Here is a 13,882-nt window from a genome sequence, read left to right as displayed (position 1 = left end):
TATTCATAAGTGAATCCTCGTTAAAGTTGACTTTAAAATAAACAGCATGCACATTCAAATCTGATTTGTAGTAAATTTTAATTAATGGAGTTCAACAACGCACTACTTAACTCAGCGTTCTGCATATTGAACTACAACTTCCCCTGCCATCTCTCTTTCAATGGAAAGTAATCAGAAATTTCAAGTCAAATTAGTTACAAATATTGTTACCATTTACACCCACCTATCTGTATAAATCAAGATTTTCTCAATAGAGAAATACATTGACTAATAAGATACCTTTGGATTTTCTACATATGCAATCACATCATATATTAATAAATCAGTTTTATTTCTTTCTTCTTATCTGTATGATTTTATTTATTTTTCTTGCATTATTACACTATTTAGGAATCCCAGTATGATGCTGAATAGGAGCAGTGACAGCAAATACCCTTGCTTGTCCCCAAACAATGCTTATGGGAAAAGTATTGACATTCATCATTAAGTATGTTAGCCATGGGTTTTTATAGATGCCACTTCGCAGGCTAATGAAGTTCCCTTCTACTCCTAGTTTGTTAAGAATCTGTCTTTGTTGTTGTTGTTGTTTGCTTGTTTGTTTTTACCATGAAAGGTGTTGAATTTTGTCAAATGTTTTGTATCTATCAATACAGTCAAATGTTTTTTTTCTTCTATGTCAATATGGTGAATACATTAATTCTTTGAATGTTGAGCAAGTTTTATTTCTGGGATACATTTTAAGCATATAGCTCAATATTTTAAACAATAGTTTTAAACACATGGTCATGATGTATTATCCTTTTGTATCTTTCTAGATTGAATTTGCTCATATCTTGCTGATAATTTTTGAATATATATATCCATGAGGGATTTTGGTCTTTAGTTTCTTCCTTTAAACTATCTTTGTCAGTATCCATGTAATGCTGGCCTTATAAAACAAGATGGAAGGTGTTTCTTCTTCTATCTTCTGAAAGAGTTCTTGCAGAATGGTTATTATTACTCCTTAATTAATCCCACCTATCTGCCAGTGCCTAGATATAAAGTTACCTCATCCATGAGGTCTTTACTGGTCCCAAAATACTGTCTGTAACTTACAATAATAGTAATAATGTAACCTACAGTACTGCGTGCTTATGATGGCACAGGTCCTACAAATAAATGTTTATCATTGATTTCAGTGTGTAACCCTCCCAGCAACTCTATGAGGAAGTTGTTGTTGCTACCTCTTTACAAATGGGTAAAGAAAGGCTCAGAGTTGTTAGATAACTTGCCCAGGGTCACACATTCTTTTATCTGATCATCAACTTTTCATTTAGTGCCTACTAAATTCCAAGGTGCCAGCAACTGAGCCCACCCCAGAGCCCGCTCCCTTAGCATGTCCATCAGTGCTTTCCAGAGCATGGCCATTGAGTCCACAGCATCAGAATCACCTAGGAGGTTGTTAAAAATGCAGATTTCTAGACTCCTATGTAGTGGAAACTCAGCGAGGGGGAGGGGATGCTGGAACAAAGAATACGAATTTTTAGTAAGGAGCCCTTAATGAATTTAATGCATGCTACTACATTCTGCCTTGTCTCAATAGCTGTTTGCAAATCTCTCATTCATCCCCTGGTAGACCATAAATCCCTGACAGGACGCACTGTCTTGATATGCCCATGTGGCCACATGCACAACCTTGCCCACAGTCATTGTCCAACGGGCATTTACTGAACTAGAATGAAAACCACTTTGAGCTTCACATGCTCACACCTATTCACAAAGGGTCTCTTTGGATATCCTGACAGTGGCCCAAATCCCCTGTTAGGCTGAAAGGCTTTAGGAGTAAGCACTGGCTGACCCAGTAGCACAGACAGGGTTCTTTTTATCAGAGCTGGAAGCATCTGTAGAAACAATCTTGGCCACTGAAAGTCATTAAAGTGAGGCAGAAATTGAGCTGAGAGAGGAGAAAGGACTTGCCCAGTGTCACGCAACAGTTCCCACAAAGATGAGGATCAGCATTGAAGTCTCCTCACTCCCAGGGCACTCCTTCCCCACTTCACAGCAAGAAAAGGAGGCAGGAGTGTTCCATTTAGGTGGGCTTCCTGGAGGAGGTGAGCTGTCCCAGGAATTTCCTTTAGATTGACAGGAAAGAGTTCCGTGAGGAAGAGAAAAAGGGTTTATTTGAATTCATACTAAAACTCACAGGCAGGGAAAGGGAGGGAACCACAAGAGGGAGGATGTCCCAAACATTCTGCAACATCATCAGAACTGAAATATTTAGCCCAGTTCCCTATGGAAATTGAGCTCGTAAAACCCTTCTGCCTGTGCCTGTCTCCTTTTTGAAACCCAGGACCTAACAAGTCAATTACCAAATTTGGTGCAGAGGCAGCAGAGGGCCGTGGTGGAAGGGTGTGGCCTAGATTCTGGGCTACTCTACCACACTTCGAAGGGAAAGGAGGGTCCCTTTCCAGAGCTAGCCCCTCTCTCCAATACCTGCTTAGAGCCTGATTTCTGCCATGCCTCAGGCATGGATCCCTCTGAGTTAATGTACAAGGCTAATTTTACTGTTGGAGTCCAGCAAGAAAATAGCATATATCTGATCTGGAAACCAGAACGGCTATGTCTGAGGTGGGGAAGGGATGAGGAACTGGGAATGATAGAAGGAGCCAGAGGCTCAGACCACTGAAAGTCTCAAGAATTAAGGCCGGGTGCAGTGGCTCACGCCTGTGATCCCAGCACTTTGGGAGGCTGAGGCAGACAGATCACTTGAGGTCAGGAGTTTGAGACCTGCCTGGACAACATGGTAAAACTCCATCTCTACCAAAAATACAAAAATTAGATAGGCATGGTGGTGCATGTCTGTAATCCCAGCTACTCAGGAGGCTGAGGCATGAGAATCGCTTGAGCCAGGAGGCAGAGTTTGTAGTGAGCTGAGATCGTGCCGCTGCACTCCAGCCTGGGCAACAGAGTGAGACTCCATCTCAAAAAAAAAGAATTAAGGCCCCCCTGGAAATAAAACCTGCCACCTTACCTGCCTTTTAAAAAATGAATGAATTGGGAGGAGGAGACCTGGTTTCTGTGTCCACCCTGGGCCTTACCTTTTTCCTCACCTAAGCGAAAAGTTCAAATACACTGATTGCCAAAGCTCCTGTCTAGCCTCAAATCCTCAAATGTCTGGGACACAAGTCCCTGTTGAAGGTTGTGTTCGTGTCTACACGATGTACATACCCGATGTACAGCCAGCTCCCCACACCACTTCTTCCCAGCCTGCACCCTCTCCCCACAGACCTCTCCCCACGACCAAGGCCTGGGTGGTTCTCAGATTACCTTCTCTGATCAGCAGATCACTCTAGAATGCTAGCCTGGCATCTTGCCACCTTGCCACCTGCAGCCTTCAGAGCTGCTCCTGCAGCGCCCTCATACCTGGGTCCTGGCTGGTCTGGGGGTAGGTGAATGCATGTGTTCTCTATTAGAGCCATCCCTGCAACCTCTGGGAACATGAAGATGGTCACAGACTCAACTAAGGACTCTCCAAGGTTTTAAAGCTGGGGTGGAGTGGGAGAAAAAAGGACCCTCCAGAAGTGGTTCTGAGTGACTTTAAGCTACAACTGCTATAACCAAACGCCACATACAGAAAGCTAAGCTGACCCAGCCTAAACCACTAACTCCCATTTGAGCAACTCTGGCCTGTCTAATACCAACCCCAAGCATGCCCAATCCCACCTGCCTAACCTCCTGAACTCCCTGGAAGCCCCAGTTAGGTGACATGGCCTTCCTGAGGAAGGGGCTGAAGGTATCTTCACACCCACAGGAGAAGGCCACCCTGATGGTGACATCCATGTGACAGGCCCCGGGGGCTGCGGTGAGGGAGGAGAGGAGGGCTTGTTTGCCGAGTGTGATGGGACTCCTCTGACAGGAAGGGGTGTTCCATGAAAATAGAAGTGGTTGTTCTGGAGGCCACTTTAGAGTCCTCCAGACACTTCTCAGGTATCCTCCTCCAGGCTTGCTCAGAGCCCTCGCAGAGACAGAGGCCAGGACCAAGTCAGGCTGAGGAAGGTCTGCCTTGGAAGCTCACGGCAATGGTGCCAGGGGCTTGGCTGGTTCACCCTGAGGAGAAGTGATCCCGGACCAAAGCCCTTGTGGAAAAGGGGAAGGGCAATCTGTGGGAAATGCTCAGGAAGAACAGGTTTTTCTAGAAAAGAGACTCTTTCATAAATCCCCCATCCACCTCCCGACAATGCCACGGCCCCCAAGTCTGCTAAATACTTTCTGAGAACTGCACACCCATCCCCGGGCTCCGGGATAACCCCTCCCCCATCCGTCCAGAGGCCGGCGCCTAGGCTTCCCTCAGGGAGGCACACTCCTCACCCAGGAGCCCCTCCTTCATGCCCAAACCTCCCTTGTCTGTGGCTGCCCACTTCCACCAACATTTGACATCACACAGACAGCACGCGATATGAATTGCAAATGAAGTTTATTACGAAGACCCCCAGACCACAGCACTTCCGAAAGCAGGGTGGACAAGAGGAGCTATATACACAGAAACACATTTCCCCCCGGCACTGCCAGGCTTAGAGATGAAATCCCTGGGTGGGCCTGGGTCCTCAACAGAATACCCATCTGGAAAATGGGCAATGCAAAGAGGCATGGTGGGGGCGGGAATGGGGCATGGCTAGAAGCACAAACCTAGACAGCGCAGATTCCGCCCCAGAACACAGAGGCATCACTGGCTCTAACTAACTGGTTTGGAGAGAAGATCTTGCAAAAACTGTATGTGGACATTCTTTTCCCTCAAAATGCCATCAGAGATAAATGACAAAATTTAACCTGCTGTCAGTTAGAGATACAGAGACAGGCTTCTACATTCTGGAGTGGGAGAATCTGGGGTGGGAGAGTCGGTGGTGGTGGGGGCTCATCTTTATCTAAAAGAGAAGGTCACGTTGGAACCAAAAGCTTCACCTGAGCTACCCTTTACAGAACTAGAACCTCCCCCTCCAGAGCTATATCTTCCTCCAGAGCTGGAGTCTCCTCTAGAGCCACCTCCAGAGCTGTGTTTTCCACCTCCAGAGCCATATCCTCCTCCAGAGCCAGACCCGCCCTTAGAGCCACCTCCAGATCCGTATCTTCCTCCAGAACCACCGCCAGAGCCGTATCCTCCTCCAGAGACAGAACCTCCTCCACCACCGCCTCTAGAGCCAGACCCTCGGCCTCCAGAGCCATAACTGCCGCTTCCAGAGCTATATCCTCCTCCGGAAGTGGACCCTCTACCTCCAGAACCTCCAAAGCCAGCCTTGGATGCCACATTTGATGAAATGGTGCTGCTTGTCACAGCTGCAGAGAGAGGTGGTGTTACCACAGAGATTATGACTGCCTCTCCCTGTCTCCACCCAACACAACACCCCATGGAACAGGACCGCACCCCACTACTTACACACAGTCACGTTGCTGCTGAGGTCTCCAGACATCCTGTCAGGGAGAGAGAAAAAACAAATTGTGGTGGAACACTTAGGTTGTGTATGCATGTTATTTTACAACTTCCACCCACAAATGTGCAGCTCAGCCTCTCTAAGACACCACCAGGGCTTACACACCCCCACTTTCTTCTATGCTGCCAGTTCACACAATGATGACAGACCCCCCTCCATTTATGCACAACCTTGCATCTCAATCCATCTCGATTTTTGCTCTGATAAAAAATGAACAGTTGTGTGACGGATCCAAGGTAACTGAAAAGCAAATTCACTTCCAACTTTGCAACCCATTTTTGTATTTAAATCCATCTTGGAGAATCTGTTCTTCAGAATCCATGCCACACCAGACATTTTACGATGAGGCTGCCTGTGAACATTCAGTTCAGAAAGAACTGTGACTCTGTAGAGCCTCCCCATTCCTCTCTTCTTCCTACCCTCTTCAGCTTCAACTGAAAACTTTCCCACTTCCTCTTACAAGCTGGGCATAGGAGGCATCACCTCTAGACAGGGACAGAGCAACCTCCTGAAGAAAGCCACTCCTTCTTTGTCATGCTGGCTTGCTGATGGCCTGGGGTAGCTTTTCCCCTTCCAATTGCTTCAGCCAGATTAAGTCACCCAAGATGCTGATAATATGGACAAAGGTCTCAGACTACAGAGGAAGCAAATGATGCCTCTTTGAAAGTTAGCAAATGGTTCCGTTTATCACTCCAGAATCCTGCAAAGAACTGGGGCCGGCACCTGCTCTGGACAGCACGTCCCCACCAGTCAGCACATTCCAAGACATCATCTCCCTCGTTCTGGGTCACATGGTGGAGGGTACAGAGGCCACTCACCCTAATGCTAGCAACCAATGTTTCAGACTGTCTAGGACTAACCTGTTTTCCCACGATTTTGTTTTCACTTTCAGAAAAGACCAGGATGTTTAACTTACTGCTTAGTTTAATTTAATGTGCCTTATGCATCATTTCATATCAAAAAATGTACAACTCTCCCATCGTGCTTTCTGTCCTGAGTTTCTGCTTGGAGAACACAGGGAATGTTAGCTCTCAGTCGTCAGGAGGCCCTGTCCTATCCTCTGCTTTCCCTGTCTTTGCCTCCAGCCCTGGCTCTGGGAGAAAGGAGAGGACCAGCCAGGGTCCCCTTCTCCCTTCCCAGTGCCCTCACCTGCACTCCTCGCCCTCTAGCAGCTTGCGGTAGGTGGCGATCTCCACATCCAGGGCCAGCTTCACATTCATCAGCTCCTGGTAGTCACGCAGCAGCCGTGCCAGGTCCTCCTTGGCCTGCTGCAGGGCCTCCTCCAGGTCATTCAGCTTGTTCCTGGCATCCTTGAGGGCATGCTCACCACGCTGCTCGGCATCTGCGATGGCATCTTGCACATTCTTACACTATGAGAGAAGGACAGAGAGTGGATCCTGCCTGACGGAGGGGGATAGAGAGCAGAGGTGTTTGAAGTGCAGGAAGCCAGAACCACTGGCTCCCGGGAGTGTTAGGTCCCCTCTGGAGTTTATGCAAGTCGCAAGCAACTGTGCTAAGACTTACTGCTGTCTCTGGCACATCTTCTTCCCCTGTCACCTTTGATGACACCCTTTGGCTTTCCCCATAACGCCCTTTGATCCTCACACCACAGGGCCAGAATCATGATCCCATTTTACAGATGGAAATGAAAACATCTGAAATGGTCTGCTTGGCAAAGCTTCTGCTGCTGATGGAATCCACTTTCTGCCTCTATCTTTTCTATTCCAAAGCTAATGTTCAGCCCCATGCCAGCTGCCCCCAACACTCACTGCCTCTCTATGAAGCCAGTCGGCTGACACTTAGGACCTGTGCTGAGCACAAACAGGAAGCTCCATCTGCAATCCGTGGCAAATCAATCAAACTAATGTTTGCTCTATTTGTTATGACTCCCTTTTCGTCACATAAACAAGTGAGCACAATTCTTCCCCTTCGCTAATCCTCACTTTGGAATGTCTCTTAGGGCACTCTAAAAATTGTTATAATAAGCCTTAAATTATGTTAAGCTGGGGAATTTGAGATCGATACATGCTAGAGTGCAATATCTCAGTGTCTCTCATCTCTCACATGCACATTCACACAAAACCACACTCTCACACCCAGAGACAACCTCTCACCCTTCCCTGGACAGGGCTGGGCCTCACCTGCTTCTTCACATGTGCGATCTCCCCCTGCAGCCTCTGGATCACGCGGTTCAGCTCGCTGATCTCTATCTTGATCTCTTTCAGGCTGTCTCCATGTTTCCCGGCAGTCACCTGGAGCTCCTCATACTGATATGGGGAGAGGAGGACAGTTTGCAAGGAAGTTCCAGCATGGCTCACATTCCAGAGTGACTGGAGTGAAGGAGAGCTGGTTACTGGTCCAGGGAGGGTCAACCCAGCTAAATGTCATGGCTGCATTCATGAGAGGTAGGGACTGTCTCACATGCCCAAAAGGACTTGGTGCCATTCTCAACATCCTTTCTTGGGAATGGTGCCCAACTTCCATTAGACAAAAAACTAATAATCTTACTATACACTTTCCGACTGGGGGTGCAACCCAGCTCGTGACAGGGAACTGTGGCTCTTCCTACATTCCCTGTACTTGCCTTGCTGTGGTACAGGGCCTCCGCTTCATCCTTGCTCCTCTGGGCGATCTCCTCATACTGGGCCTTGACCTCAGCAATGATGCTATCCAGGTCCAGGTTGCGACTGTTGTCCATGGAGAGGATGACGTTAGTGTCAGTGACACTCTGATGCATCTGGGATATCTCCTACAACACACAAGGAAGGTCTGGTTATGACATCCTGCCACAGTCACACGCAGACAGGAGGCCTCTCTCTCCCAGCATAAGGGAAATGCAGACCCTCAGACTAAGCATACACTGGGTGGGATGATAATCATGTAACCGTCTACTCCTGGGCCTCTCCCAAGGTTGTCCTCAGAATTGTACGGAGAGTCGCCTGTGTTTCTGAGCCTCCTAGTTAACAACCTTCACCACGTAAGCCAGTTATGATAAGTGTCCCCAGACGGAAGCTGGCCCATGGCAAATACCTTAAATGGTACTTCCTGTTTCAGAAATCATCTGAGCATCCTTGAGTTGGGGAGGGGGATAGGAGACAAATGCATTTTGATCTCTGAAGTACAGTAGGCACAGGAATGGGCACAGGGCTTGTCTCTTCCCCAGAGGAACTGGACATTTGGGGAATGGAGGGAGGGGAAGCTGTCCTGGTGTTTCCTGAACCTTACTTCCTATAACGTCGGAGGAGAAAATTCCTCACCCACAAAACCTATGCTATGAAAGCCCCCCCAGTGGCCTGGAATGAGGGCAGGTTGAAGTCAGCTGGTCCGTAAACCCCACTTCTGCCACTTTTTCACCAAGCAGAAAGGACTTTCCTTTGGTGAGAAGGGTGGGAAGTAAGGGTCTGTCCTGGAGCAGCCTCCTTACCGCATCGTAGAGAACTTTCAGGAACTCAAGATCCTGGTTCAGCAGGTCCACCTTGGACTGCAGCTCCACCTTTATCATGTAGGCATTGTCCACGTCCTGCAAGAAAGTTTGGGGCCTCTGGTGTACAGTTCCCTGTACAGGCCTCTTCCTCTCTCTGCCACTCCCCTCTACTCAGTCCCTGCTAGCTACCCTCTAAAATCCCAGGCTCCCCAACCTGAGCCCTGTCTCCATTGGACTTCTTTTGTCGTGCAGTTCACCATACACCTCTGCCAGGGACTTCATGCCCACGTTCACGGCTCACACCCCTCAGGACCATCAAAGCTTCGAGGTGACCAAGCTTTGCCAACCAGCCCTTCCCTCCTGCTTGAGACACAGTGTGTTTCCACAATGGGATACAATGTTATTTGTGGGCTTCCACAGAACTCAGCTCTCTCATCCTGTCTGTCCATCTCACCTCTCCAGAATTTCCCCAGCATATACACCAAAGCCCCTGCAGGACCCAGGAGGAGAACCCATGCTTTTGGCCTACAACCTCACACCTTTGTCAACACAACCAACAGCAACTTTAAGCAGGCATTCTAAGGGAAGTCCCATTCCTTCCTCAGCTCTTTAGAAGGAGAATATAAAGAGTTTTTGGTGTTTGCATTTATCATGATTCAATAGAGGCTTTAAGTGGGTTACTACTGGGAAGCGTTCTACCAAAAATGCAGAACAGCTTTGAAAACTGTATTCAGAAGCTTCACCTACAGAGACACTTTTGTTTGCAAGAGAATGGGCCATAGGTCTCACTCCTTTCTCTGGTTGCTGCTTTTGCACTCACAGTTGATTTCCAAACTGTCTGCTTAGACACGATGGGGCTGTGAAACACTCCTATCCCCAACCCCAGCCAAGACATTCTCTTGCTCACCTTCTTAAGTGTCACAAAATCATTCTCAGCAGCTGTGCGCTTATTGATTTCATCCTCATACCTATTGGGACCCAGATGATACAGCAGTTAGATTAGCTCCCCTTTATTTTTTTCTTTTCCTTTTTATTCTGGATTCACCCATAATGCCCCATTCTCTGGGAATATTACACACTTTTTAAATGTCTAAATTAAAACTAAGATTTCCAAACTAAAGGTATATTTTATAAACTAACTCTCAAACATATAAAAAACAAAATGATCTCTAAAGCCTCACTGTCTTCCTCACAAATAATCAATAAAGATACATATGCCTCTCCCCATTACCACCACAAATGAAACTGGGAGATGAGTGACTTTCTGGGGAATGATCAAATGGCTCAGTGCAATGTTTATCTCCACTCAGCGTTTTACTCTGTCACTTACTTCTTCTTATAATCCTCCACAAGATCCTGCATGTTGTTCAGCTCTGAATTCTGTGATGTTCTTTCTGCAGTGAGCCCATCCAGGTATCTCTTGAGGTTGTCGATATACCCCTGGAAGATGGGCTCCAGGTTGATGGTACGGGTGCCAACATTCATTTGTTGTAGAAGCTCCCATTTGGTCTGTAACACCTGGTTCTGCTGCTCCAAGAACCGCACCTGCCATGACCAGAAGGAGAGCATATGAGCTCTGGATCATCCTTCACACCAGCAAGCCATGCTGACCAGGGGCAGCTCAGGTGCTGCTTCAGGACCTCGAGAAGTGTCTGAGGCTAGATGCCGAGTCATGACTGGCAGAGCTTCTGAGCTCCCTGCTCTCATCCCAGGAAAGTCCCACAGACTCCTAAATGCTACATCCGGTTCTCTCTACACAGAGGAGTCTCTTTGCTGCTTCGCTGCTCACTGGTTTGTTTGCAGCTGCTCCCAAGACTCTAGGCCGTTTCCCTCCCCTATCCTGGTTGAATTTCCAGCCAAGATTCCATAAATTCTAGGAAAAACCAAAGCAGGCATCTGCTGGCACTGCTCCCAAGGGTGCTGAGTATGACAGTCCCGGAGGGCAGGGCTCCTTAGCCTGATTTTTAAGAGCCTTGTAAATCCCTGCCTATTTCAAGGCAGATAAACCAAGACAGGTTCATCTGCCTTGAAATAGGAGAAAACCCAGTAACACTCCAAAGTGATGCCAATAAAGACTTTATGGATCACAAAACTGAGAACCCTTCTCTTGAAGGCATGAATTTCCTGCATTCCCAAGCAGATATTTCAGGTTCAGCTTTCCAGCATTTAATAATCACTGCTAAGGAAGGAAACACCACCTCAGAAGACGATGGCTTCCAAAACCTGCTGCTCAATGGCCTGTCCCAAGGATCAGTTCAATACTTGCCTATATCCATTTTTTATGGTTTTCAGAATTTTCCATAAATATTATTTATATGGACTGCAACAATAAGGCCAAAGGGACAAATGCTTCCTAAGTGCAGGCTGTTATGGGAAATGTAACCCACAAAGCTGGCGTCTTTCCCATCTGGAAACTGCAAATGACCCAGGCTACTGCAGTATACCACTGGCTCCTAAGAAACACAAATCTGTGCCGTTTTCTTTTCAGTTGGCGCTGAAAGTGAGGTGGCCTGAGCATCAGTGGGAGCCATCTTCTTCGGACTCACCTTGTCAATGAAGGAGGCAAATTTGTTGTTGAGAGTTTTGATCTGCTCCCTCTCCTGGGCCTTCACATTCTGAATCTCTGGGTCAACTTTCACATTGAGAGGCTGCAGGAGGCTCTGGTTGACAGAGACTTCGTGGATGCCACCACCAGGGTATCCTCCAGGCCCGAAGCCACCAAGACCCCCAAAACCTCCAACACCACCAGGGCCCCCAAAACCTCCAAAGCGGCCTCCACCAAAGCCGCCTCCACCAAAACCACCACCTCCGAAGCCACTGCCGCCTCCAAAACCACTGCCGCCTCCAAAGCCGCTGCCACCTCCAAAGCCGCTGCCGCCTCCAAAACCACCTCCTCTGCCACCAAATCCACCACCGGCGCCAAAGCCACCACCTCCTCCAGCCACACTAATGGAGATGCTCTTGGTCCCTCCAAGGCCAACAAGACTCCGGCTGCCAAAGCCACCTCCACCGAAGCCCCGGCCACCACCACCATGGCGGCTCAAGCAGGAGAAGCTGGAAGTTGATCTCCGGCTTCCACCAGACACCACAGCTGAGCCGCTGCTGAAGCCCCGGAATCCTCCTCCACCTCCTCCTCTTCCTCGAGATTTGCAAGAGATCTGACAACTCATAATGCCTTTGTCCAGGGAGGAAAGTCGCAGGCTCTTGAGAAGAGTCAAGACTGGAGACACAACTCTGCTGCTGGGAGGCTTTCAGGGTCCCCTTATATACCTGCCAACTAGGTGTTGTGTACATGGGTGTGGATCCACTTATACATGGGTTTGGTTTGCCTGGAAGCTATTCCTGGTTCGTGATTATCAAGCTAATAGCCATTAAAAATCTACTAATCAGCTCCATCCCAGAACTTGCTTTGATTGCAAACTTCTGTTTATCTGGGCATCTGTCATGCAATTTGATTTTTGTAAAATCATCAAAAGAGGAGATCAGGATTTGGGTTTCTCAATCTGGAAAAGGACCTCGTGCAGAATGCTGCTCCCTGTTCTGGACCTGCCCAAGGGAGGCTGGCTATCACCCATGCTCGTGCAGGCTCACCACCCCAGTTCAACAATGAAAGGGATGATGGGTTTAGAGACTGCAAGAGCCCCTCAATGCCAGTCTTGTCATTCTCCTTGTTTTTCCCTCTTTCCCAGAAAGAGTTCCAACCAGTGCAGGAGAGACTGCAACGGTCTTAAATGACCTCAAATGCTCATTGGAAATCAACCTCCTCTTACAGAAAGAAATTGACCTGGGATACTGCAAAAGAGTTGTCGATTTTCAAAATGTCTTGGCTCTTTTCTTCCCATGACACCAAAAATACACAATAACTAGGCACTGAATAGAGATTTTGTATAACCACCATGGTTTTTATAACCATCAACTGTCCCTTGTCTATATGAACACCCAGAGGATGAAGGCATAAGAAAAGTTTCGCTTTTTCTGGACCTGTGTAATGTGGGACACCCAGTGAAAGTTTGCAAACCAAGATCCAAGTGTTTATTGATTCAGTCAGTCACTAATCACGTATTGCCTGGTGATCCTGGGAAGTGATTAGGAAGTCAGGCTCTTCAGTGACATCCACAAATGCATGAGTATAAGAAGACCATCCAACCTGCACAGAGCACTCACACTTAAACTCAACCACTTCCTCTGTCTATGTGGCCAACTATGTGGGAGAGGTACTTTGGAGTAATAAAACTGAATTTAGTCAGAAGTTCTGGGTTTGAGTCCCAGTTTTGCCATTTATTGGCTGTGAGGCCTTGAAGGAAACCCTGAGGCTCTGCGGTCCTAGCTATAAAATGGGAAATTCGTATGAAGTGTTTTGAAAACCACGGTGAACAATAAAATGTCAGTATCATTATTGTTTGGGGGGGTGGGACAAAGATAATTCCTTTTCCTTTCCCCCTTGCCATGTTACTGTCTTCTGGCTACTATGAACATGCACTCTCCACAGGCACCATAAATTACAGAACCAGGTGGTTCAGATCCTAGTACCAAGTTATCGCAAAATAATGTAAAAAACATAAGCTTTGAGGTCAAATCCCAATTTTCTTGTATCTTAGTTAAATGACCTCAGATAATCCATAATCTTCTTCGAGCCTCAGTTTCCTTATCTATAAAAAGTGAACAAGAACAATAAGAATATGGCTATTGTGAAAACAGAACAATACACACATGTGCTAAACACAGTTCCCAGTTCATAGCAGAAACTCAGTAAATGCTATTCACCCTCCTGCATCTTCCCCACCAAGTTTCCAATCCTATGTCTTAATTACTCTTCAAGGTATTTGATTTGCAGTAAAAGAATGCTGAAGGAAACAAATCTACATGTCTCCTCAATTTTTTTTTTTTTCAATCTGGTTTGTATAATTATAATCATGCAAACAAATCATGAAGCTAACAGCTTTGGAGAGAGTCTCAGTCCAAAGCAAAATGTGTCATTATCTATAGATATCTG

General features: G+C 47.2%; 1 protein-coding gene across 2 annotated transcripts; it reads right to left on the bottom strand.

Moving 5' to 3' along the window:
• Positions 1–4,441: 4,441 nt before the first annotated feature.
• KRT2 (keratin 2) lies at positions 4,442–12,086 on the bottom strand. 2 transcript variants are annotated; one of them, XM_017861429.1, is made up of 10 exons: positions 11,750–12,059; positions 11,436–11,713; positions 10,220–10,434; positions 9,797–9,857; positions 8,890–8,985; positions 8,050–8,214; positions 7,607–7,732; positions 6,615–6,835; positions 5,411–5,445; positions 4,898–5,310 (listed from the first exon to the last, which is right to left on the bottom strand). In XM_017861429.1, exons 1-10 carry the CDS (start codon positions 12,057–12,059, stop codon positions 4,898–4,900), a joined length of 1,920 nt encoding a protein of 639 aa, XP_017716918.1. The 2 variants fall into 2 exon arrangements, with proteins under 2 accessions (XP_017716916.1, XP_017716918.1); XM_017861427.1 differs by having other exon boundaries at positions 4,442–5,310; positions 11,436–12,086.
• Between the last annotated feature and the right edge of the window lie 1,796 nt (positions 12,087–13,882).

The sequence above is a fragment of the Rhinopithecus bieti genome, unplaced genomic scaffold (genome assembly GCF_001698545.2).
Source record: "Rhinopithecus bieti isolate Rb0 unplaced genomic scaffold, ASM169854v2 scaffold_56806, whole genome shotgun sequence".
Taxonomy (NCBI): domain Eukaryota; kingdom Metazoa; phylum Chordata; class Mammalia; order Primates; family Cercopithecidae; genus Rhinopithecus; species Rhinopithecus bieti.
The sequence above is the reverse complement of the archived record's forward strand: the minus strand, read 5'-3'. Positions and strand labels throughout refer to the sequence as shown.

Bases quoted from the DNA above. Each gene is read 5' to 3' on its own strand.
- KRT2 (XM_017861427.1), bottom strand. From the start codon at position 12,059: ATGAGTTGTCAGATCTCTTGCAAATCTCGAGGAAGAGGAGGAGGTGGA. The intron at 10,435-11,435 runs GTGAGTCCGAAG...TGGTCATGGCAG, and splicing joins TTGCCTCCTTCATTGACAAG to GTGCGGTTCTTGGAGCAGCA. The intron at 7,733-8,049 runs GCAAGTACAGGG...TCCCCATATCAG, and splicing joins AGGCCCTGTACCACAGCAAG to TATGAGGAGCTCCAGGTGAC.